At 42.7% G+C, this 27,316-nt stretch overlaps 1 protein-coding gene across 1 annotated transcript in view; it reads right to left on the bottom strand.

Moving 5' to 3' along the window:
• mindy3 (MINDY lysine 48 deubiquitinase 3) overlaps positions 1–27,316 on the bottom strand; it is a 175,754-nt gene that overhangs the window by 28,861 nt on the left and 119,577 nt on the right. The window contains exons 12-13 of the mRNA XM_060900932.1: positions 6,851–6,923; positions 1,704–1,791 (exon numbers count right to left, since the gene is read on the bottom strand). Of these exons, the coding sequence (XP_060756915.1) occupies positions 1,704–1,791; positions 6,851–6,923 (161 nt within the window). The remainder of the gene's footprint in view (positions 1–1,703; positions 1,792–6,850; positions 6,924–27,316) is intronic.

Below are 27,316 nucleotides of genomic sequence, written 5' to 3'. Positions count from 1 at the left end.
TCATCATAGGTACACTTCAACTATGAGAGACAAAATGGGGGGAAAGAATCCAGGAAATCACATTGTAGGATTTTTAATGAATTAATTGGTAAATTCCTTGGTAAAATAAGTATTTGGTCACCTACAAACAAGCAAGATTTCTGGCTCTCACAGACCTGTAACAACTTCTTTAAGAGGCTCCTCTGTCCTCCACTCGTTACCTGGATTAATGGCACCTGTTTGAACTCGTTATCAGTATAAAAGACACCTGTCCACAACCTCAAACAGTCACACTCCAAACTCCACTATGGCCAAGAACAAAGAGCTGTCAAAGGACACCAGAAACAAAATTGTAGACCTGCACCAGGCTGGGAAGACTGAATCTGCAATAGGTAAGCAGCTTGGTGTGAAGAAATCAACTGTGGGAGCAATTATTAGAAAATGGAAGACATACAAGACCACTGATAATCTCCCTCGATCTGGGGCTCTACGCAAGATCTCACCCCGTGGGGTCAAAATGATCACAAGAACGGTGAGCAAAAATCCCAGAACCACACGGGGGGACCTAGTGAATGACCTGCAGAGAGCTGGGACCAAAGTAACAAAGGCTACCATCAGTAACACACTACGCCGCCAGGGACTCAAATCCTGCAGTGCCAGACGTGTCCCCCTGCTTAAGCCAGTACATGTCCAGGCCCGTCTGAAGTTTGCTAGAGAGCATTTGGATGATCCAGAAGAGGATTGGGAGAATGTCATATGGTCAGATGAAACCAAAATAGAACTTTTTGGTACAAACTCAACTTGTCGTGTTTGGAGGAGAAAGAATGCCGAGTTGCATCCAAAGAACACCATACCTACTGTGAAGCATGGGGGTGGAAACATCATGCTTTGGGGCTGTTTTTCTGCAAAGGGACCAGGACGACTGATCCGTGTAAAGGAAAGAATGAATGGGGCCATGTATCGTGAGATTTTGGGTGAAAACCTCCTTCCATCAGCAAGGGCATTGAAGATGAAACGTGGCTGGGTCTTTCAGCATGACAATGATCCCAAACACACCGCCTGGGCAACGAAGGAGTGGCTTTGTAAGAAGCATTTCAAGGTCCTGGAGTGGCCTAGCCAGTCTCCAGATCTCAACCCCATAGAAAATCTTTGGAGGGAGTTGAAAGTCCGTGTTGCCCAGCGACAGCCCCAAAACATCACTGCTCTAGAGGAGATCTGCATGGAGGAATGGGCCAAAATACCAGCAACAGTGTGTGAAAACCTTGTGAAGACTTACAGAAAACGTTTGACCTCTGTCATTGCCAACAAAGGGTATATAACAAAGTATTGAGATGAACTTTTGTTATTGACCAAATACTTATTTTCCACCATAATTTGCAAATAAATTCTTTAAAAATCAGACAATGTGATTTTCTGGATTTTTTTTTTCTCATTCTGTCTCTCATAGTTGAAGTGTACCTATGATGAAAATTACAGGCCTCTCTCATCTTTTTAAGTGGGAGAACTTGCACAATTGGTGACTGACTAAATACTTTTTTGCCCCACTGTGTACAAATGAGGCATAAACTCCAAGTACTGATTTGAGCAGTGCAAAATGCCAAACAGTGGCTGTCTCGCAGTACTGGGATTTGAACTACTCATCTTTCAATCAGCAGCTTAGAAGTTTCACCAACTAACAAGAACAATGTGTGTGATTTAGCACAATCCAGAATGCTGTGTTTTACCTGATCGGGGAAGAACTCGAGCAGGAATGGACCCAACAGAACAATTCCTAGCCCCTCTGGATCCAGCTTACTCTTCATCAGATTGACACTGTTTACAAAAAGCATGAGACATTGTAGGTACGTGTGTGTGCGCGCATGTGAGAGAGGTACATACATTACACAGATTGCATGCACGCACATGCATACATACATACGCACATACAGTATGTCTTGTGTGTTCATGGAAAAAAAAAAACATGCAAAGATACATCGTGCAAGTTCGTACAAGTGAGGAAAAGTATGTAAGAGTTAAAATATTGGGCTGTAATCACGAGTTACGATGTCCAGGAATAGAAGGCTCAAGTTGTTATATATAGTCATGAGTAATGTCTGGAATCCGGCCTTTGCTTTAATACAAGTACTCCGATTTCTGAAATGAACAGACTTCTCCTTTTTAAGGAAGCATGATCTGCAAAACTTGCCCAATTCCCCTCCCCACACACACATCCACGCACATACAAGTAATTAGGGAAAATACAGATGTCACGCTCACTGAGATTGTGTGTCTTTATTCTGAACTCTGATTGGTCAGAAGGTGTTGATTCATTTTCTATTCCAGCAGCTCAAACTGTAATTCTGATTGTTATCGTTTCTGTAGCAACTACTCATTCACTCGAACTTGCATGGCAGAAAATATCTCATCTCATTATCTCTAGCCGCTTTATCCTGTTCTACAGGGTCGCAGGCAAGCTGGAGCCTATCCCAGCTGACTACGGGCGAAAGGCGGGGTACACCCTGGACAAGTCGCCAGGTCATCACAGGGCTGACACATAGACACAGACAACCATTCACACTCACATTCACACCTACGGTCAATTTAGAGTCACCAGTTAACCTAACCTGCATGTCTTTGGACTGTGGGGGAAACCGGAGCACCCGGAGGAAACCCACGCGGACACGGGGAGAACATGCAAACTCCGCACAGAAAGGCCCTCGCCGGCCACAGGGCTCGAACCCAGGACCTTCTCGCTGTGAGGCGACAGCGCTAACCACTACACCACCGTGCCGCCATGGCAGAAAATATGCGCGATATAAAGCTATTAATAAAGGGATTATAAAGCATGTTCCTTAAAAAAAAAATGCATAAATCAATCATTGACATGGTGAAGCTTTCTGTAAGGACTGGAATGAGTCTGAACTGTCAGCTCTTTGACAGTCAGTAGGTTTTCTGCCACATGAGTCTTTAAGACAAAAAAAAAAATCCTCATATGATTCTAAAAAGCCATTTATATGGTACATAATACGTGTCATAATATATGTATTGGTTTGCTGATGAACTGCCAGCGATATAGTCGTCTCATCTCATCTCATTATCTCTAGCCGCTTTATCCTTCTACAGGGTCGCAGGCAAGCTGGAGCCTATCCCAGCTGACTACGGGCGAAAGGCGGGGTACACCCTGGACAAGTCGCCAGGTCATCACAGGGCTGACACATAGACACAGACAACCATTCACACTCACATTCACACCTACGCTCAATTTAGAGTCACCAGTTAACCTAACCTGCATGTCTTTGGACTGTGGGGGAAACCGGAGCACCTGGAGGAAACCCACGCGGACACGGGGAGAACATGCAAACTCCACACAGAAAGGCCCTCGCCGGCCCCGGGGCTCGAACCCAGGACCTTCTTGCTGTGAGGCGACAGCGCTAACCACTACACCACCGTGCCGCCCCGATATAGTCGTGTTAGATTTAAAAAAATAACCTGTTGATAGTTTATTTAAGGTGTATTTTAATTTTTAAATTAAATCAAAATATATTAGATTTATATCCCTCATCAAAAAATTCCAAACTAAAAGGGTCAAGATTGAATCTCGGCATAAACTCACTACACGCAGCCGTGTTTATTTACATCGGAGCGACCTCCGACCTGTGCATGTGCAGTGTCCCATGCTATCGCCTGCCTCGCTAGGCATGATCATTATACGTAGATCTACACACACAGAAATGCTCGTGGCGCCACAGCTGTGACTCGAGTCGGCTGTATAGCTTGGAATTGCGACATCAGTTCATGGTATATCCAGGATACACCATGACTGACTCACGCCATATCCATTTTTTTTTACATCACGAGATACATTGCTTAATCAGTGGTGGAACTATTTTACGTTGCGTGAGCCAGCCTTGGCCAATCCCTGCATGGGAATTTTTTGATGAGGGATATAATATAAAAAATCCAAACAGACAGATAATAACGTTTAACACAGAGGAGGAGAAATTTAAACACCAAGTATAGCAACTTTAACAGATAAACAGCTGCTTTCAGTCAATTTGTAATTATTTTAAAGACGTATTGAAGAGAAAAATATTCATCTCATTATCTCTAGCCGCTTTATCCTGTTCTACAGGGTCGCAGGCAAGCTGGAGCCTATCCCAGCTGACTACGGGCGAAAGGCGGGGTACACCCTGGACAAGTCGCCAGGTCATCACAGGGCTGACACACAGACACAGACAACCATTCACACTCACATTCACACCTACGCTCAATTTAGAGTCACCAGTTAACCTAACCTGCATGTCTTTGGACTGTGGGGGAAACCGGAGCACCCGGAGGAAACCCACGCGGACACGGGGAGAACATGCAAACTCCGCACAGAAAGGCCCTCGTCGGCCACGGGGCTCGAACCCGGACCTTCTTGCTGTGAGGCGACAGCGCTAACCACTACACCACCGTGCCGCCGAGAAAAATAAATATTCTTAAAAATTATTAAAAAGAGATATCACAATATCTCAGAAAAGTGTACTGTGATATAATTCATCACGATATATTTTATATTGTCATATCGCTCAGCTATATTTCTCGGTGACATAAGTTGTGTGTGTTTTTTTTTTGTTTTATTAACTACAAGACAGACAAATTAGAGACGGCGATGAGGGAACAGCTATGTATAACTGCGCTCATATCAAACAAGAACTATCTTGTCTTATGGCCGTTAAATGCAAATACATTAAATGTCGGTATAAAATGATTAAAAAGCACGGTCAATTAGCCTGGGCCCGCCCATCCTAAGTGTGACGCAACACGAGGGCCTGTTGCGAGCTTAGTCTGGCAAGGCAAGCTATCTCCAGCTCTTCCAAGCTCCCGAAAAATCGGGAGCCAATCAACTTTGAGCATCTCCAACGGCCCTGGGTAGAGTCGTGTTCAAGGCACTGACGTAGTAGAACTGCGACCGGAAGCCACAGATTGTTTACAGAATCTACGCCGGAAGCGCTTCATTCACTAGAAACATTACGAACATGGAGCAGCGGCAAGCCTTTGACACAGCGGTAGATGCTGTATTGAAAGCATTCAACGGGAAGTTCTCATTGAAAACGGAGCCAAGAGCAGCCCTGGAGGTATTTATCTTCTTCCTGTTACTCAAGCAGTTTCCGTCGCGTCACATACGTCAGAGGAAAGAGTGATGTGATTGGTTTAAGCTTCGTCACAGCCTTTTCTGGCTTCGACCAGTAGCAAACTGAGGCATTTCAGGGAGGCGGGTCAACCACGCGCTTTGGGAAACGGTTGGGCTTAATATCTTTGCCAGACCAATAGCTCGCAGAGCTTTGAAGTCGCGTTAGCCAGACTAACGGTCAATCATTAATGAATTAAAAATTGCAATCGTTGGCAAATCATTATGATACTAAAAGAATAAAAATGGCAGTTTGGGTTCAAGCCCGAGCACCACCAAGCTGCCACTGCTGGGCCCTTGAGCAAGGCCCTTAACCCTCTCTGCTCCAGGGACGGTGTGCCTGCGCTCTGACCGCAGCTTCCTAACAAGCTGGGATGTGTAAAGAAAAGCATTTCACTGTGCTGCAATGTATATGGAACGGCTTCTTCTTCTTCTAAACCACTTCAGTATGCGCTGTTAGAGGAAAACGATCAGCTCTGTGGTGGTAACAGTACTCCTTTTGCTGTCAGGCTGCATCTCATCACCCAGTCAGTGATGATTTTCCAATTTGTCATGATGTACTTGGAGCAATGGATGGATTTTTATGAGACTATGAATTTATGAGATTTTTATGCAGGAGTACAGATATACGGTATTATGGATGCACTGACTGATCGGATGGCGACTCGGTCCACTCCATGGTCCAATCCAGTTCACTTATTTATTTTATGCTGTGAACGCATGATGACGGACATGGCACGGACCTCGCACATGAACAATGACGCAAATTGTCTGCAAGCGATCATATAAAACAATACGAGAAGGACTAGTACTCAGAGTACAGACTTCTGTCAAGGACAATGGTGGACTCTTCTATCAGATGCAAGTCTGCAACCGCAACCACTTGATGCGTCTGGATATATTTCCGAAACTCTTAGAATTATGTGCCGACAAGTGAATCCCAGAGGATTACTGGTACCCTTCAATGTGGATCGTGATATGGAGTCATCGTGTTTCTACACTGGCTGTGTTTTGTCCCGACTGAACTTTACGCTGTATGGCATCGTTAAGCGCAGACTTCTGTGAAAGCCAAACGCTGTATTTCATCACGTTAACCAAAGTGAAACTAAATTCATGATTCCGCTCCAAAATGTAATGCTTCTTCGTTGGCCCTTCAACCACGTTTCATGGAAATCGGGTTGGTAGGTTTTCCGCGGTCCTGCTTAAAGGCAGAAAAACAGTCAGACAGACAACAAACGGCACCAAAAACAGCCCGTGCAGTTTCATGATGAGCTCTTTTTGTTCGAAATGCCTCCACAGCATTTTGCCAACCGAAGTTAGGGCTGGAAACGTGCTGTTTATGAGGTGAGAGTTTCAAAGGTCCACCAGTCTGCTCTGGAGTGAGTGTTTACAACAGAAGATCTGATTCTGGATGTGCTGACCCTCTGGACCTTCTGTATCACTTTAACAGAGCAGAGATGAAAGAGAGGGATTATTTTCCCTTGTTTCTCTGTCTTTCCTTTGCTTTGCATCCTGCAGACTGACCCAGGGAAATGTGAACCAAAAGTAGTCAGCGGGTGACTTGAGGAGGGACTGCAGGTGCTTCTTTTTCTTCTCTCTCGGTCTCTCTCAAACACACCCATGTCCACATCCACACACATACTACAGATACCAAAACACACCAAACATCCGACGACTGTTATCACTGAAAACATTACGTTCAGCCATGCACAAACTTACTACTCAGGCTCCGAGACCAGATCCAATGCCTTCATAACGTCCTCGAGCAATGTGTCAGGAATGAATCCGTTATCTAAAGAGAAAAAAAGAAACATACGATTAGTCCTACTGCTAGGGTAAAAAAAAGAAAATGAGGTGTAAAGAAACTTTACCCTGAGTTTTTCTTGAAAGTCATGTAACATGGGATGACCGACAAAACAAGTCAACCATCGGACAGGATTTATGCTTAATACAGTAGAAGCTCATCGTATAGTCGTTGCTCTTTTTTTCCCCCTTCTCGCTCCCGTCCTCCATCTATAACTTTCTACTTGTATCTCTCTGCATGCTTTTGTGTTGTTCTTGTTAGCCCATTTCCAACACTTCCACCCTCGGTACATAATAACTGTGGTTAAACAATGAGCTGTGAGTTTTATTACTGGGAGCAACAATAATGAGAAAACCTTTGCTTCAGTGTATGCATTTAATTTACAAACACTAAACGCATTGAGGGCAAACCTCCATCGACATCGGTGCCAAGTTGCAAAAAGAGTAGACGCAAGTCAAAATACCAAAAAACCAAAAAAAACAAAAAAGGAAAAAAGAAGAACTAAATCAAATAAATAATATACAATAAGGCTCAAGATGAAAAACTTAATGGCCCGTTTTTGCTCCATAATTTCTCAGGGCCACGTTTTCAGAGATGGACAAATCATAAATTTATCGGCGAGCAAGTAAAATCTCCGGTGTGTCATCCAGTCTTATGCTTTGGTCACTTGAAAGCTGACAAGGCTAAAAAGTGCTAATTAGTTAATTAAGTGCATCAAGACAGACTAGCAGAAAGGTTTATAATTATTATCCTGTTCTAACAAAATTGCTCATGTAGTTGGCCAAAGTTGTGGCTATGAGCTGTGGTGTTATGCTTACACATCACATGTACCGGTACAACCCCGATTCCAAAAAGTTGGGACAAAGTACAAATTGTAAATAAAAATGGAATGCAATAATTTACAAATCTCAAAAACTGATATTGTATTCACAATAGAACATAGACAACATATCAAATGTCGAAAGTGAGACATTTTGAAATTTCATGCCAAATATTGGCTCATTTGAAATTTCATGACAGCAACACATCTCAAAAAAGTTGGGACAGGGGCAATAAGAGGCTGGAAAAGTTAAAGGTACAAAAAAGGAACAGCTGGAGGACCAAATTGCAACTCATTAGGTCAATTGGCAATAGGTCATTAACATGACTGGGTATAAAAAGAGCATCTTGGAGTGGCAGCGGCTCTCAGAAGTAAAGATGGGAAGAGGATCACCAATCCCCCTAATTCTGCGCCGACAAATAGTGGAGCGATATCAGAAAGGAGTTCGACAGTGTAAAATTGCAAAGAGTTTGAACATATCATCATCTACAGTGCATAATATCATCAAAAGATTCAGAGAATCTGGAAGAATCTCTGTGCGTAAGGGTCAAGGCCGGAAAACCATACTGGGTGCCCGTGATCTTCGTGCCCTTAGATGGCACTGCATCACATACAGGCATGCTTCTGTATTGGAAATCACAAAATGGGCTCAGGAATATTTCCAGAGAACATTATCTGTGAACACAATAAACCGTGCCATCCGCCGTTGCCAGCTAAAACTCTATAGCTCAAAGAAGAAGCCGTATCTAAACGTGATCCAGAAGCGCAGACGTCTTCTCTGGGCCAAGGCTCATTTAAAATGGACTGTGGCAAAGAGGAAAACTGTTCTGTGGTCAGACGAATCAAAATTTGAAGTTCTTTATGGAAATCAGGGACGCCGTGTCATTCGGACTAAAGAGGAGAAGGACGACCCAAGTTGTTATCAGCGCTCAGTTCAGAAGCCTGCATCTCTGATGGTATGAGGCTGCATTAGTACATGTGGCATGGGCAGCTTACACATCTGGAAAGACACCATCAATGCTGAAAGGTATATCCAGGTTCTAGAGCAACATATGCTCCCATCCAGACAACGTCTCTTTCAGGGAAGACCTTGCATTTTCCAACATGACAATGCCAAACCACGTACTGCATCAATTACAGCATCATGGCTGCGTAGAAGAAGGGTCCGGGTACTGAACTGGCCAGCCTGCAGTCCAGATCTTTCACCCATAGAAAACATTTGGCGCATCATAAAACGGAACATACGACAAAAAAGACCTAAGACAGTTGAGCAACTAGAATCCTACATTAGACAAGAATGGGTTAACATTCCTGTCCCTAAACTTGAGCAACTTGTCTCCTCAGTCCCCAGACGTTTACAGACTGTTGTAAAGAGAAAAGGGGATGTCTCACAGTGGTAAACATGGCCTTGTCCCAACTTTTTTGAGATGTGGTGTTGTCATGAAATTTAAAATCACCTAATTTTTCTCTTTAAATGATACATTTTCTCAGTTTAAACATTTGATATGTCATCTATGTTCTATTCTGAATAAAATATGGAATTTTTAAACTTCCACATCATTGCATTCCGTTTTTATTTACAATTTGTACTTTGTCCCAACTTTTTTGGAATCGGGGTTGTACGATAATTGAGTTTAGTTCACGTCTTTGTTATCCCCTGCCCAAACGGATATAGAAACAGGTTTCGTCCGTCTGTCTGTCTGACCATCCGGTCACATTTTCATTTCCGGGCCATATCTTTAAAACTACTGAAGATATCATCATGAAACTTTGTATGCATATCAAGCAGCATGTGAACTGGTGCCTTTGGCTATTTAGGATTTAAAAAAAAAAAAAAAAAAAAAAAAAGGATTTTTAAAATTTTTACATCAATACATTTTAACTAAGTTTCTAAGAGCAAATGTTAATTTCCGGAGTGTATATCCACAACTATTCATGATACGGATTTGAAACTTGGTATACATGTTAACAAGGTGATGTAGATGATGTGCCTTTTCATACTAAGAAATTTGAGAAATTTTAATTTTTCATGTTTCCATGGAAACGGTTTCAGACTTGGTCTCTCACGTTAGTCTTAGGGGTAGGTTTTGTTTCCGGAGCAGAACTTGAAAACTATGAGTGCTTTGGTCTTGAAAGTTGTATGTGTTGATTAAGTAATGTATATGTGGCTTTTGATACGAAGAAATGTGAGAAATTTTAATTTTTAGCTCATGTGGACCAAAGGTCTGGTGGGTTTATGCCACGGGCTGCTGAGGTCAGTGTAAAGAGGTGGGGTTGGTTTCCTGCAGCAGAACTTGAAAAATGTGACAAATAATATCTTGAAACTTGGTATATAGTTGGTATACAGGGCGGGGGATATAGAGGACTCGGTCTTGTTTTCTTTAGGAAGAGCAGGAGATGTGTATGACCACTTGGTGTGGTCCTGATTCTGAAAAAAAAATTGTCGTCATCTGTGCACCTCGTACAAAAGCCACACTTGTGTGTAATGCAGCAGGTGGTGGGATTTGCAACAAGTAGCTATAGTCATGGAACTATCGTTACAGCACTGAGGTGTGCCACACCAACGTGGAGTGCTGAAAGACCAGATGAAGACATTTGTTTTACAAAATTCAGAAGAAGAATACAGCAAGCACTAATCACGACTCTAAATTTGTTAATTACCTGCAACATGGAGGTTCCTGAATTGTCGGTGTGGTTTGTCAGTGTGTCTCAAAGAACACCTCTGGAAAAACAGAGTCAAGTCAAAGTCCCTCTCACGCCAGAATCTGGTCTTCCCAGGAAGTCTCCTGTCCCAGTACTAACCAACTCTTTCAGGCATATGGATGTGGTACCGATCTCAGTTTCAATAGCCCTCGGCCTCTTGCCTATTGAGGTATTTCACCCACGTGACCAAGTCATGTGATGCTGCCATTTTGGACGGCACGGCTCGAATCAGTTTGAATGCGAGGAAGGCGACAAACGAAAAACATAAAAGAAAAAGGAGCGAGATGCAGAAAACACCTTCACTATCCAGCGACGTAGGGCATTTACAGGGCGAGCAGAGGGAGAGGTATTTGCAAAAATTGAGGTTAGCAGGCTTAGAGAACGACGTTTACCTGCTTCCACAAGGATTGTTCACTGACAGCTAAGGTTTGTTCACATTTTCATTTACTTTTGGTCCTCAGGAGAAACAAAATGTTATTAAATGTCATTGAAATAACTTCTTAGTCTGTTGAGACATGGCCCGTTATAAGTTTTTCCTTTACTGTATTTACTAGTTTACTGAGCGCGCTCCGGGGCTGGCTGGCTGGCGCTAGCTAGCTAGCTAGCGCGCTCCGTGGCTGGCTGGCTGGCTGGCTGGCGCTAGCTAGCACGCTCCGGGGTTGGCTGGCTGGCTGGCGCTAGCTAGCACGCTCCGGGGCTGGCTGGCTGGCGCTAGCTAGCACGCTCCGGGGCTGGCTGGCTGGCGCTAGCTAGCACGCTCCGGGGCTGGCTGGCTGGCTGGCGCTAGCTCGCTAGCTAGCGCGCTCCGGGGCTGGCTGGCGCTAGCTCGCTAGCTAGCGCGCTCCGGGGCTGGCTGGCTGGTGCTAGCTAGCTAGCTAGCTAGCGTGCTCCGGGGCTGGCTGGCTGGCTGGCGCTAGCTAGCTAGCGCTCTCCGGGGCTGGCTGGCTCAGTAAACTAGTAAATACAGTAAAGGAAAAACTTGAGACTGAAAGGTTTTAACAGTCATCCAAATGACTGAACGTAAACGTTGCTACAGTAACATACTAGGTACTATGATGTTGACATTAGCTAGCTCGCCATTCAAAATGGCGGACACCGGGGCGTCACGTGACCCTGTGACGTCAGGTGAAAAACCTCAATACAGCTAGGGTTACAGTGGGGGGGCTAGTCCTCTGGTCACCTCAAGAGTTTGACTTCCCCACTCGCATCTGTATTGCAATGTGCTTTGCCCGACGGTAGTAGGTACCATTTTTATGATGGTCTTTGGTATGACCCGACCACGAGTAGAACTCACGATCTCCCGATCGAGAGGCGGACACGCTAACCACTAGGCCAACTCGCGGTGCCCAGCATTTGGACAAGATTGGTGTTTTCTGATGATAATATCCTTTAACACCTCAACTTTACAATATATTTAATAACTGACAAAATATTTGTTTTTAGTTTAGTCTTGGCCATCTTCCTGCAAAGATCATGCATGTTCAGTCGGCCTAATGACGTTTACAACCTTGCTAGCCAAGTATGATTTCCTCATCGTGAATGTCACTGTACTTTCATAGGCAAGAGTCTAGTTGTTGGATTGCTACATGCCAGAGCAAAACAAATACCAGAATTTAAAATGCTAGAACCTTACGTCTCACTTGAGATTCATATTTCAGGTTAAGCAAAGCTTGCCAAATTTAAAATACACTATTTATACAGTTGAGGTCAGAAGTTTACATCCATGGACATGAATGTCATGGAATACTGTGCTTTCAATGATTTCTTTGAATTGTTCTTTTTCTGTCGCACAATAACTGTGCAACATAAATCTTCAATAAAAATAAAGAATTTGGTAAACAATTTTTCATTTATTTTGAGTTTTCTGAAACCAACACAGGGTCAAAATTATATATAAAGGGTCAAAAATTGCATACAGCGCATCTAGTATTTGGTTAAATGTCCCTTAGCAGGTTTCTCCTTGACCAGACGCTTTTGGTAGTGATCAAGAAGGTTGGATATTTGACCATTCTTCTTGGCAGAATTGGTAGAGTTCAGTTAAATTTGCGTGTTTCTTGGGACAGACCCAAATTTTAAATACATTCCACATATTTTCAATATGGTTGGGGTACAGACTTGTTTTAAGCTTAAATGCTAGCCTGCTTTATCCATTCCACAACCAACTTTGCTGTGTGTTTAGGGTCACTGTCCTGTTGGAACACCCAAATTTGGCCACCTTGGCAACGTGACTACACCTCCCAATTGCTTGAACTGATGATCTTGGAATCTGCAGTTGTTTCGAAATGGCTTCAAGAGACATTCCTGAGTTGTGGAAATCTATGATCCTCTTTCTCAGATCTGCACTGAGCTCCTCGGACTTTTCCATTGGATGGCGTGCTGGTCAATCCAACGAGTGCTGTCAAACAAACTCTTTTGATGTCGGCACAGAGAAGCTACCAGCTGTCGTCAATCATGACCATTAACAGGACGTTTAGAGGCCTTGGCAAGTTCAGACTTTTTGGAACTTTCAGCACCATAGAATTAATAATCTAAGTGGGTGTATGTAAATTTTTGATCTTGTAGATATAATTTTGATCCTGTGCTAATTACGGAAAATCCAAAATAAACAAACCTGTGCACCCAATTGTAAGTTGTTTTTTTTTTTCTGATTAAAGATGTAGGCTGGACAATCATTCTGCCACAGAAAAAGAACAATTCAAAGACATCACTGAAAGCCTAAAATTGCCATGACATTCATGTCTGTGTATGTACGGTAAACTTCTAACTGCAACTGTATCATAGTTGAGTATGGTAGAAAATGCCCAAATTTCTGCCATGTGAAAGGTTTTCCCAGGCTACCATACACAAACAAAGTGGGCAAAACTCGCGCATATACTAACTTCTTAATCACAACGCAGGAAGACTTTAAACCTGGTCCAGAACAACACAATGCCTCTCTCTCAGTACTTCTCAAACACACACACGCTGTAAAGGATTCTGTCAGTCTCCAGATCACATTTAAGATCATGAGTTTACCTGCACAATAAAAATGAAAAACGATCGTTCTGTTCTGAAAGAAAAGCATTGTTTTTGTCGCAAAGCCAAGCATGCCATTTGGCTTAGAGCGGAGGTTTAGGAACACACTCAAAATGTATGACTATGAAAAGTGTGGAAGCGTTCCACACGTACTTTAAGGCAATTGAGCAAAAACCTACAAAATACCAAAGAAAACAAAAAATAGAGAACATGCCTTTCTATTGCATTATCCAAGCATGATAACGGGCACGACACGCAACTGAAAATGTATTGTCTCTACTGATCTTTCATTGATCAGGCATCAGTTAAATTAATGTTATAATGTTATAAAGTCTCATCTCATCATCTCTAGCCGCTTTATCCTGTTCTACAGGGTCGCAGGCAAGCTGCAGCCTATCCCAGCTGACTACGGGCGAGAGGCGGGGTACACCCTGGACAAGTCGCCAGGTCATCACAGGTCTGACACATAGACACAGACAACCATTCACATTCACACCTACGGTCAATTTAGAGTCACCAGTTAACCTAACCTGCATGTCTTTGGACTGTGGGGGAAACCGGAGCACCCGGAGGAAACCCACGCGGACACGGGGAGAACATGCAAACTCCACACAGAAAGGCCCTTGCCGGCCATGGGGCTCGAACCCGGACCTTCTTGCTGTGAGGCGACAGCGCTAACCACTACACCACCGTGCTGCCATGTTATAAAGTGCTAGTGATAAAATATCACTAAAATGTACCAAAGTATCTATTGAGAAGTTTATTTGGGACTCAGATTGACATTAGCTAAAGTTACTAACTTATTATTATGGATTAGCATTAAAAGACATGGAGTGCTATTTGGCGAAACCAAGACTTTCAAATGGTGCAACTCTAGAAGGTTCTCAGGGCTTGGTGTCCTATCAGAGGTGAAACAGTGCCAAATGGTGGTCGAGCGTGCAATGACTGAACATACAACACCAGCCAAAAGTTTGGACACACCTTTTAATTCAATGGTTGTTCTTTATTTTTTATTAATTATAAAAAAAAAAAAAAAGACACTTCATATCTTAAAGTAATGGTGGACGTTGTTTCTCTTTACTTAGTTGAGCGGTTCTTGACATAATATGGATTGCTACAGTTGTAGTGTGGAATAGGGATATTCACTGTATTCGTATTATTTACTATTTGATCTCAAATGCATTACGAAGGCAAGAAACTGCGCTCATTAACTTTTGACGAGGCACGGCTGTTAATTGAAAAGCATTCCAGGTGACTACCTCATGAAGCTGGTTAAGGTAATGCCAATAGTGTGCAAAGTGTCATCAAGGTAAACGCTGGCTACTCTGAAGAATTTAAAATATGAAATATTTTGTTTAACACATAATTCCAGCCATAGGGTGGCATGGTGGTGTAGTGGTTAGCGCTGTCGCCTCACAGCAAGAAGGGCCGGGTTCGAGCCCCGTGGCCGGCGAGGGCCTTTCTGTGCGGAGTTTGCATGTTCTCCCCGTGTCCGCGTGGGTTTCCTCCGGGTGCTCCGGTTTCCCCCACAGTCCAAAGACATGCAGGTTAGGTTAACTGGTGACTCTAAATTGACCATAGGTGTGAATGTGAGTGTGAATGGTTGTCTGTGTCTATGTGTCAGCCCTGTGATGACCTGGCAACTTGTCCAGGGTGTACCCCGCCTTTCGCCCGTAGTCAGCTGGGATAGGCTCCAGCTTGCCTGCGACCCAGTAGAACAGGATAAAGCGGCTAGAGATGATATGAGATGAGAGACATAATTCCAGATGCTATTTCAGTGTTGATGTCTTCAGTATTGTTCTACAATGTAGAAAATAGGGGTGTACAAACTTTTGACTGGTTCTGTAAAAATACATCTCATACAAACTGACCGTTTATATTAAAGAGAAATTAATGCTGGCACACGTGTCTTTCATTGTTTGAAGTATTGCTTTATAATTCGTCGTCGTTCTCTCGTTTCTGAGGATCTTTCCTTCCGTCATCAAGGATGGTAATTGGCTCGCTGGTGGCTCACAAGTCCAGTTCTTGCTCTAAAGAGGTGGGGGCACTTATCACATGAAAACGTTGGGAGTGGTGGTGGTAGCGAAGCCTTCTCCTTTCTTCGTTGTCATTTGGCTTTATAATTAAACCATTAGGGACACCGTTACACCTTAAAGCAGACATCTTGTTTTTTCACACTGAATTGCTAAATGTAGAGCAATATAGGTTTATTAAAACAAAAACTAGCTAGCAAGCCAAGTCTTTTTACCGATATGATAGATAGCTACTTATTTGAGATGAAATGCAAGGTGGAGACGGACTCTATTTGGATGGTGCTTGGAACAAAGACAGAGCGACTAGGACCAGAATTGTCCTGACAAATTGCCTGTAAAAAAAAAAAATAATAATATATAACCTCAATGAGGCTGTAGCTCATATCAGCCAAGATGCCCATAAAATCGTAAATATGACAGGTGGCACCACCATCTTGGCAACTTTTATGCACACCCACCTGGGGAACGTTGTATGCGAGTTTGATTGAAATCCAATCAATTCTGCAGGAGGAGTCAAGTCAAAGTCCCGCTCACGCCAGAATCTGGTCTTCCCAGGCAATCTCCTGTCCAGTACTAACCGACTCTTGAAGGTGCATGGGTGCGGTGCCGATCTCCATTTCGATAGCCCTTGGCCTCTCGCCTATACAGCTAGGGTTACAGTGGGGAGCTAGTCCTCTGGTAACAGTGAGAGTTTGACTTCCCCACTCACATCTGTATTGCAGCGTGCCTTGCCAGACGGTAGTAGGAACCAGGTACGAGTAGAACTCATGATCTCCTGGTTCAGAGGCGAACACGCTAACCACTAGGCCGACCCGCGGTCAAGGAGGAGTAGCGATTCTTTTGTAAATTGTGGACGGACGATGTGTGATTGCATAAGCTCATCCAGCCTGGCCTGCGGCTGGATGAGCCAACAACCATCTTCTTTTGGCTTGGAAATGTGTTTGGGTTGACATTTTAGAAAACAATTTTCGGTGTTCGTCAAAAGTCCCACTACTGGGACACTTTTCCTGAGATATATCACAACATGACTTAAAACATTACCGTTCGATTGTTCTGGGAATGGCACATCATGGGAAGCAGTCAGTCACACGCCTCACTCGGAGGTTTGGATTGGTCGATTACAGGAAGGCTTCCCAATGCTTGAATGATGTATTGCCATTACATTCTGGATATTTGGCGCTTTCAGGTGAAACTGCTGTCAGTAAACAATACAGTTCTGTGTAATACAATACTACATACCATTCCAAATGATATATTAAATTTGCTTTTGATGCCAGAATTCTCCTTTAAACCTGGCCCAGAACAACACAGTGCCTCTTTCTCGCGCTACCTCACAACCACATGCTGTAAAGGATTCTCGATCACATTCAAGCTCATGACTTTACCAACACAACAGAAAGGAAAATGATCGTTCTGTTCTAAAAGAAAGACGTTGTTTTTGTCACAAAGCCAAGCATGTCATTTGGCTTCGAGCGGAGGTTTAGGAACACGCTCAAAATGTACAGCTCGGAAAAGTGTAGAAGTGTTTTACACATACTGCGAAGCAACAGAGCAAAAAGCTACGGAATGCAAAATAAAAACAGAGAATGCCTTTCTATTGCATTTTCCACACTGGTAAGTATACACTACCGTTCAAAAGTTTGGGGTCACCCAGACAATTTTGTGTTTTCCATGAAAAGTCACACTTTTATTTACCACCATAAGTTGTAAAATGAATCGAAAATATAGTCGAGACATTTTTCTGGCCATTTTGAGCATTTAATCGACCCCACAAATGTGATGCTCCAGAAACTCAATCTGCTCAAAGGAAGGTCAGTTTTATAGCTTCTCTAAAGAGCTCAACTGTTTTCAGCTGTGCTAACATGATTGTACAAGGGTTTTCTAATCATCCATTAGCCTTCTGAGGCAATGAGCAAACACATTGTACCATTAGAACACTGGAGTGAGAGTTGCTGGAAATGGGCCTCTATCCACCTATGGAGATATTGCACCAAAAACCAGACATTTGCAGCTAGAATAGTCATTTACCACATTAGCAATGTATAGAGTGGATTTCTGATTAGTTTAAAGTGATCTTCATTGAAAAGAACAGTGCTTTTCTTTCAAAAATAAGGACATTTCAAAGTGACCCCAAACTTTTGAACGGTAGTGTATGTATTCTTGGGAACAGTAACAATATGTATTCAGTGCTCGATTGTTGTACTGCTCGGGTGCAAGCACCTCCATTTTAAGCCCCAAAAATCTTACGTTCATTTCTGTGCTTTCTTGCAGTTGTTTAGTAAATAACACATGCAAATATCTGCCATTATTTTATCCACATTCACTGGATATGAGCAACTGCATACTCTGATTGGCTACTCGACTACTACAACCCCAATTCCAAAAAAGTTGGGACAAAGTACAAATTGTAAATAAAAATGGAATGCAATAATTTACAAATCTCAAAAACTGATATTGTATTCACAGTAGAACATAGACAACATATCAAATGTCGAAAGTGAGACATTTTGAAATTTCATGCCAAATATTGGCTCATTTGAAATTTCATGACAGCAACACATCTCAAAAAAGTTGGGACAGGGGCAATAAGAGGCTGGAAAAGTTAAAGCTACAAAAAAGGAACAGCTGGAGGACCAAATTGCAACTCATTAGGTCAATTGGCAATAGGTCATTAACATGACTGGGTATAAAAAGAGCATCTTGGAGTGGCAGCGGCTCTCAGAAGTAAATATGGGAAGAGGATCACCAATCCCCCTAATTCTGCGCCGACAAATAGCGGAGCAATATCAGAAAGGAGTTCGACAGTGTAAAATTGCAAAGAGTTTGAACATATCATCATCTACAGTGCATAATATCATCAAAAGATTCAGAGAATCTGGAAGAATCTCTGTGCGTAAGGGTCAAGGCCGGAAAACCATACTGGGTGCCCGTGATCTTCGGGCCCTTAGACGGCACTGCATCACATACAGGCATGCTTCTGTATTGGAAATCACAAAATGGGCTCAGGAATATTTCCAGAGAACATTATCTGTGAACACAATTCACCGTGCCATCCGCCGTTGCCAGCTAAAACCCTATCGTTCAAAGAAGAAGCTGTATCTAAACATGATCCAGAAACGCAGACGTCTTCTTTGGGCCAAGGCTCATTTAAAATGGACTGTGGCAAAGTGGAAAACTGTTCTGTGGTCAGACGAATCAAAATTTGAAGTTCTTTATGGAAATCAGGGACGCCGTGTCATTCGGACTAAAGAGGAGAAGGACGACCCAAGTTGTTATCAGCGCTCAGTTCAGAAGCCTGCATCTCTGATGGTATGGGGTTGCATTCGTGCGCGTGGCATGGGCAGCTTACACATCTGGAAAGACACCATCAATGCTGAAAGGTATATCCAGGTTCTAGAGCAACATATGCTCCCATCCAGATGACGTCTTTCAGGGAAGACCTTGCATTTTCCAACATGACAATGCCAAACCACATACTGCATCAATTACAGCATCATGGCTGCGTAGAAGAAGGGTCCGGGTACTGATCTGGCCAGCCTGCAGTCCAGATCTTTCACCCATAGAAAACATTTGGCGCATCATAAAACGGAAGATACGACAAAAAAGACCTAAGACAGCTGAGCAACTAGAATCCTACATTAGACAAGAATGGGTTAACATTCCTAACCCTAAACTTGAGTAACTTGTCTCCTCGGTCCCCAGACGTTTACAGACTGTTGTAAAGAGAAAAGGGGATGTCTCACAGTGGTAAACATGGCCTTGTCCCAACTTTTTTGAGATGTGCTGTTGTCATGAAATTTAAAATCACCTAATTTTTCTCTTTAAATGATACATTTTCTCAGTTTAAACATTTGATATGTCACCTATGTTCTATTCTGAATAAAATATGGAATTTTGAAACTTCCACATCATTGCATTCCGTTTTTATTTACTATTTGTACTTTGTCCCAACTTTTTTGGAATCGGGGTTGTATCATTAAGGACAATTCTCACCCAGGTCACCATCTGTTTGAACTGTTGCCCTCTGGCAGGCGTTATAGGTCCATCAAATCCAGAACAACTAGATTCATAAACAGTTTCTTCCCATATGCCATAACATACCTAAACAAACAGAAATGACAACTGCCTAAGCCACCCTCTCACTTATGAACTCTTCATGTTGTACTTTTTATTCTTGATTGCATTCTGTATAGATGTTGTTTTTCATTGTTTTATTGTTCTATTTATTTTATTATTTTACTATTTATTGATGGTATTGAGTACCGAGTTGGAGTAGCAGCATAATTTCGTTGTACTTGACGTATAATGACAATAAAGGCATTGAATTGAATTGAGTTAAAATACTCAGATAACTGAAAGTTGTAAGAAAGCCTATTGTGGTACGCTTGTCCTTTAAAAATATTTCTGCTTATGTGTGAGCGCTTACATTTTTTAACTCTCTTGTTTGATGTCTGAGATGAAATGGAAACAGACACTACATATTGATCTGATAAAGACAGACAAACATGTTGTTTATATTGTGAGAAATCATGCTCGAATTGCTCGCATCCAGTCACTGGAAACAAGCATTAATGAACTGCCATTCCATTTTTATGACTAATCCGAGTGCATAAACAGAGTTTACTAGGATTACCAGGATTAGACTTAAAATGTTTCATGATGTTGCCTTAACGTTATTCCATTTTAACATCCTGACGACATAATAACCAGAAGTCACACGGCTGTCCTGGTTAATGCACGTTTAAAAAAGCCAGATGCAGGGTTTATAGGTAAGGCTAAAGTTTCCTCCTTCTGTCCCTGAATATATATTTTTCCCTTTTCTCAGCTGCTCTGTATATACCTGCTGATCCCTCAGGAAACTTCAGTACCGAGGCTTCCATACTGTGAGCAATAAATAAAGGAAAACTACAGAAAATACTTCAACTTACACCAATGACGAAAACAGATATCTGTAATACACAAACACGACAAACATACAGCAGCAGGATAATAAGAATCTACACTAAACCATGCACATCAGGTGAGCGAATCTTTGACTGATACTTCCTGATAAGTGCACGTTAATTTGATGTATTTGTTTTTCACAAGCATATCTTGAGTACAGAAAGACATGTGATGGGGGTGGGGTGGGGGAAAAAAATTCAAATTCTGTCTGGGCCAAAATCCCCATTTGGGTGAGGGCTTAACATCAGTAAGCTCGACTCTGACAACAGAATAGGACATTATTCTTATTATTAATCAAGAATAACTCATAGAAACTCAACTATATGCAACGCTGTGATATTTGCTAAGGGTTGTCCACATACCGGTATAAAGTGATTCGCTCATCACCCTTGAACTCTGTGGCTGACATTTGGTCCCTAGTAGACATTCGCACTACGTATATAAATAAGTGTTGCCAGGCAAAACAAACCTCACCCGGTAGCACTTATGTTGAATATGAAGGAAGATACTGCGAAAAAAAATATAGGCACCCTATGGGTACATGTGGCTACTGCTTATAAATAAAACAGTTTTCTGATCCCATGTCCGTACAGCAAGTTACTCTATGAGGCAGCAGCCACAAAAATGAAGCGTAATCCAAAAATCTCATCTCATCTCATTATCTCTAGCCGCTTTATCCTGTTCTACAGGGTCGCAGACAAGCTGGAGCCTATCCCAGCTGACTACGGGCGAAAGGCGGGGTACACCCTGGACAAGTCGCCAGGTCATCACAGGGCTGACACATAGACACAGACAACCATTCACACTCACATTCACACCTACGGTCAATTTAGAGTCACCAGTTAACCTAACCTGCATGTCTTTGGACTGTGGGGGAAACCGGAGCACTCGGAGGAAACCCACACGGACACGAGAGAACATGCAAACTCCGCACAGAAAGCCCATCGCCGGCCACGGGGCTCGAACCCGGACCTTCTTGCTGTGAGGCGAAAGCGCTAACCACTACACCACCGTGCCGTCCTAATCCAAAAATGAACAATTTAAAAATCATAGAAGTAAAATATCCCAAGCGTCTGTACTTTATATTATTCTACTCTTACCTCTTACAGTTTTCAAAACTGAAACCTCTGAACCGAGGCTGACATACACACGCTGTCGCCATGACCCAAACTCTTATTTCCCGGAAATGGCCCGGTGCTAGAGCTCAGTGGAACGCACTTTCCGTCTGTAATAAGCATAAACATGTCTGAAAGCGATTTCTTTACTCTAGTCCATTTATTTCGAATTCTGAACCGAATTGTATACACTCACCGGCCATTTTAATCGGAACACGTGTATGCGCATGCGCAGTGTACGATTGTTACACTCTTACAGCATGACGGTGTACTGGCTAGCGCCTCTATATGAAGCAGTAGCCACAACAAAAACGATTTTGACCTTTTGGGTGACCTTGACCAGATGACCCTCAAAATGTTGGAGGTTCTATTTGAGACCAATGCCCATCTATACTGCAAGTTTCATGAAGATTGGTCCAACCGTTTTCCCGTAATATTGTTAACAAAAAACAAAGAAACCCAACTGAAAACAAGACCACGCCCCCTGGTGGACTCCGTCCAGGACGAGGTAAATATACAAGGCACTCATTTGTATGTTTATTTATAACTCAGTGTTGATGTTATCCGTCAGTGCACGGCATCCTTCATTCCCACTGGTAGTCACCTCAATCGTACCACTTCAAAGTTGAGATCAGTTTAACTCGGTATCCGCCCACTTTGCATCGCCATCTGTTGTTTCGCCTGTCACTGCTACAAGTCACCAAATTTTACTGACATTCCATGGCCTCTGATCACCACACTGCTGCTCGTCTCTTCCTGTATGTGTCCTATTATACGAATAAAAGCTTTTTATTTAAAAAAAAATAATAATAATTTTTTATATATATATATATATATATATATATATATATATATATATATATATATATATATAAAATAATAATTTTTTATATATATATATATATATATATATATATATAAAAAGTATTTTACTGGGAAATATGCCACTCGCATTTTTCATACGAACTACATTCGGGACACTGAGAACTACAACTCGTGAGGATATTGATGAATTGTTTTGAGAAATCTAGGTACTTTTTGTTTGTGAATGGGTCTGTATAATCAGTGCTTCCTCTACCGTTATATTTCAAATGTTATATTTACTTTCTTTCATAATTTCATGATAATTATTCTCTTCTAATTCGGCTTCATTTTCTATCAAATTTGCTTCAGAAATTAAAGGGTTACTGTCCTGAAAACATTAAAATATAGTTATCCGGTGAGATTTTTTTGTTTGTTCTTTCGATGACGTTCATTATGTCTTATATTAGATATGGTTAGTTTTTTCTTTTTTAATCAGACATCTAGTTTTAGGTTCTTTTACCTGACATGTTTCGACGTACGTAAAGGTTGTCTTCCTCAGAGTGTCACCGGATGTTGTTGCTGATGCATCTTATCAGCTGATGTTTCCGAAGGCGTGACCTTCCTGTCTGGTTTGGCAGGTCGGTCACGTCTTCTACTGTCTGTTCGTCCCCTGCAAGATGGCACTCGAGGTATGGGAGAGCATGTATGCTCCCTCATCCCGGTCGATGGTCCTCGGGCTTCGCTTTCGGATCTCCATGGCCTCCCTGATCCAGCGCTGATGTTTATTATCTTCTGTGCGGATGACTCTGGCATTCCCCCAGTCCATAATGTGATTTTCCCTTTTGCAGTGATCTGTTATGGCTGACCTTGTAATTTTTCTGTTGTGCCTTTTCTTTTATTGTTCGGGTTTGTCTTGTAGCTGTCTCCTTTTCGCACTCTTTCTTATGTTCATTTTTCCTTGTGGTGAAGCTCCTCCCTGTCTCCCCGATACAAGTTTTATTGCATGATTGGCGTGGAATCTGTTGCATTTGTTTTCCGGATGTATTCTGTCTTTGGGATGAACCAGGATCTGACGGAGTGTTGTGTGTGGTTTGACCGGGATGAGGGAGCATACATGCTCTCCCATACCTGGAGTGCCATCTTGCAGGGGACGAACAGACAGTAGAAGACGTGACCGAGCTGCCAAACCAGACAGGAAGGTCACGCCTTCGGAAACATCAGCTGATAAGATGTGTCACCAACAACATCCGGTGACACTCTGAGGAAGACGACAGTTACGTACGTCGAAACATGTCAGGTAAACGAACCTAAAACTAGATGTCTGATAAAAAAAGAAAAAACTAACCATTTTTTGTTTGTTGTCTCTAGGCTGAGAAGAGTTTAGATCTGGCTCACTCATTGGTTAGGACTTCATTGCCGGGACAGAAGGCCATGGCAGTGTCTGTTTATGCAAGAAGTGACAGATGAATTAACCACTCAGATTTTGATTTACAGTGGGAGGGACCAAAGATTTATCGCCCGAGGTCTTCTAGAACGCCAACGCTAGCTTAACCGTGAATCAGTGCTGTCAGTGCAGCAGTCAAGTCACCTTCCAGCCGGTGTAGCGTTCATCAGTAGTGTTTGCGAATGCTAATAAAGTGGTCAAGCCAGTGCTTTTGCACAGATTTGATTGCTACAAGCCAGTGCACAGACAATGTCTGATATCTGTGAAGTCTTTGCATAATGCATTCTGGCCTTAAGGCTACTATCACACTGTCTTGTACCTTGACACGTAAGCGGCTTGTGGGTCAAACGGCAAGACATGAGGTGTGTTTTGTGCAAAATTAAAGTCCTCTGAAGTCCTGTGGCGTGTGTGTGACATTTCTGTGGTGTTCCTGGGGTTTGTATGGGGTTCAAGGGACGTAAAGTTATGCTGTACTGAGGCCTACACGTGGTGTACAATGCGTTGCTGCAGCGTAACCGTTTTGTTCTTTTGTGTGATCAGTACTCGAGTTGAGGGGGGATGGTCAAAATCATCCCCCCTCTAAAACAGGCATCCCCCCCTCCCTTCCCTTGAGCAATTTTATCAATAAATGTGGACATTACTTCTATTTAACATTGGAATTAGAAATGCCATTCCACGTAGCTTTGCTGAAACTGAGCATACAATAAGCTCCCGCGAGAGAGGGCACGCGCAAGCGAAGTGTTTGAGGAGGCGACATTCAGTTGGGGTTCCGTTATTTTTGATTTCATTCGGCGTCAGTGACGGCAGCGGATTGCAGCATCATGGCCAAGCGGAGTGGACAGCAAGACCTAAGCAAGTTCGGATTTAAGATCGCAAGAAAAAACATTTCAGGAGGTAAGTCAAGAGTTACGAATATCAGTCACACTTTCTGTGAGCCCACTATCATGCTGTAAAGTTACTGATATGTAGCCTAATTTGTGGGCGGTGGATAACAACACAGCTATCATAATGAATGTTAGTTTGAAGTCTAGCCAGCTATCGATAGCTTACTCAGGTTCATGTTAGCTTTGATTTCTTGTACAAGGCCATTAATTTAATCAGCCTGGACGTTCGTTTGTTATTCTTCAGGCAACAAAAAGTGTTATTCAAGACAGGAAGGCTAAAATAAACGACACTAGCAGTTTTGAAGGCTTCATTGCCTCATTAGAGAGCCGGTCACAACATGTAAGGCAGAGCAGGATTGGTGTAGGACTCGACGAAGTGTCTGCTAAAATGCAGCTTTCTTTTTCTTCGTCATAAGCTCTTCTTCTGTCTCCTCAATGGGCCTTTTCCCCTTTCCAAAGAAACTTTCCAAAGATGCCTGCTTTTAACTCATTTTGCTAGCTTGTATCCAGTATGTATCAAAGTGCTGGTATGTATCGAAGCAAAGTATCAAAGTATCCAAGGCAGCTCCTTGGTAACCGTCAACGTTAAGGTGTCACGTGACCTAGGTAACAGCGGGAATCAACGTTACAGAAAGAATCCGGTCATTTTTCAAAGCTCAAATCCTCGTTCAGATAATAAATAAATCAGAAATAACATAAGTACTTTTCTTTCCATTAAAATAATAACCGGTATGGACATGTATAATTTGCATTACTCATAAGAATAAACACAATAATAACAAAAAGGAAAAAACAAACAAAAAAAATGCATAATGCCTCAAACATCTTTTAGGAAGTTTAGTCTGATTTACAATTTACTGTTGCTTGTTTTAGCTTATTGGTTCCCTACCTACCTCTGTATTTAACTCAATGTTCAGCTTTGAATAAAAATTCTATTGACTTGATATGAAAAGATTCACTTGTTCATTTACATTGCCTGCTGAGATTTTAATAAATTATTTACCAAACGATTTAAAAGGAGCCTACCATGACTATGAAGTTACACTTCAAATTTGTCATCTGCATTTCACCCGAATATGGAGAATGTGGTAGGTATGTCAGCCAGGAGACTGACTAAATATGACACGACATCCACACTGTGCATGCTTTACAGTAAAATACCAGTGTATTATGTTTTTTACAACAATAAAAAGGGTACACAGTGTGTACTACACACTTTATCAGCACAAAATACTGTATGTCTGGTAAATGAACACGGTCCACAGACCTACGTTGTGTGCAAACCCTCCTAAAAGCAAACCAGTTTCCCACCGACAGACCGACCGATGGGTTGACACGCGACTAAATTTTCACCATCCCCCCCGGTTTGATTTTACAACTCGACCACTGTGTGTGACGTTGCTGCTGCGTACCTGCGGTGTTCACAGGTGGGTATAAAAGGGGGCCCCATGCTGCGTTCGTTGTCATTCGTCACAGTCAAGAAAGCATCATGCCAGTGAAGAAGTCAGGACCCAAGAAGGGCAAGGGAAGACATCAGCCGCGTCCACCCAGCCAGCCCCGGAGCCACCTTCATCAGACACGTCAACTAAAGCGTTTGCACAGTGTAATCGGTGTTCGAGCAACGTTCCCGCTGAGTCACTGCTGCGTAGCTTTCGTTTTTACGGTGTACACGTGACGTATGTGTGACGTATCAAAGCTGCTACGTATGTGCTACGGATTTTTAAGTGCGGACTTAAAAATACGCCGCACCCTGGCGTACAAGGAGATCGTGCTACGCATCCTAGAGTCAGGGATGTGATTTGGGGCTGGTGAAATTATCTGAAAATTTTAGCCGGGGGTCTGGGGGCCACAGGCCCCCAGCTGGTCCAGGGCAGCGCCCTGGTGGGGGGACAAGGGGGGGCGAAGCCCCCGGGTTCTGGGGTTTTCTGACTTAAAAATTGCACTAAAATGGCAAGCAAACACAAGAAAAAACTTGTCATGATTAACAAATTCAAGCCAATTTAATGGTCAACATGCAACTCTGAGCCCCTGTAGTAAATTCAATGATTCTTAACTGACAAAAAGCCAAAACATGAAACCTAAAAATGTCATTCTAAATTAAATCATCTGCATTAGAATAAATAGAAAATTGTATAAGGAAAAACAAAATTGGCGGCACGGTGGTGTAGTGGTTAGCGCTGTCGCCTCACAGCAAGAAGGTCCTGGGTTCGAACCCCGGGTCCGGCGAGGGCCTTTCTGTGTGGAGTTTGCATGTTCTCCCCGTGTCCGCGTGGGTTTCCTCCGGGTGCTCCGGTTTCCCCCACAGTCCAAAGACATGCAGGTTAGGTTAACTGGTGACTCTAAATTGACCGTAGGTGTGAATGTGAGTGTGAATGGTTGTCTGTGTCTATGTGTCAGCCCTGTGATGACCTGGCGACTTGTCCAGGGTGTACCCCGCCTTTCGCCCGTAGTCAGCTGGGATAGGCTCCAGCTTGCCTGCGACCCTGTAGAAGGATAAAGCGGCTAGAGATAATGTGATGTGTGTGTGTGAAAAACAAAATTTATACTTTCAATTACTGTAGAAGTTGAACATACCTAAATGTGCCTTTTCAAACAAACATGATGCAACATAAGAATTCA

Source organism: Neoarius graeffei, chromosome 19, assembly GCF_027579695.1.
Source record: "Neoarius graeffei isolate fNeoGra1 chromosome 19, fNeoGra1.pri, whole genome shotgun sequence".
Classification (NCBI taxonomy): domain Eukaryota; kingdom Metazoa; phylum Chordata; class Actinopteri; order Siluriformes; family Ariidae; genus Neoarius; species Neoarius graeffei.
Note: the sequence above shows the minus strand (reverse complement) of the source record. Positions and strands in the feature narration are given on the sequence as shown.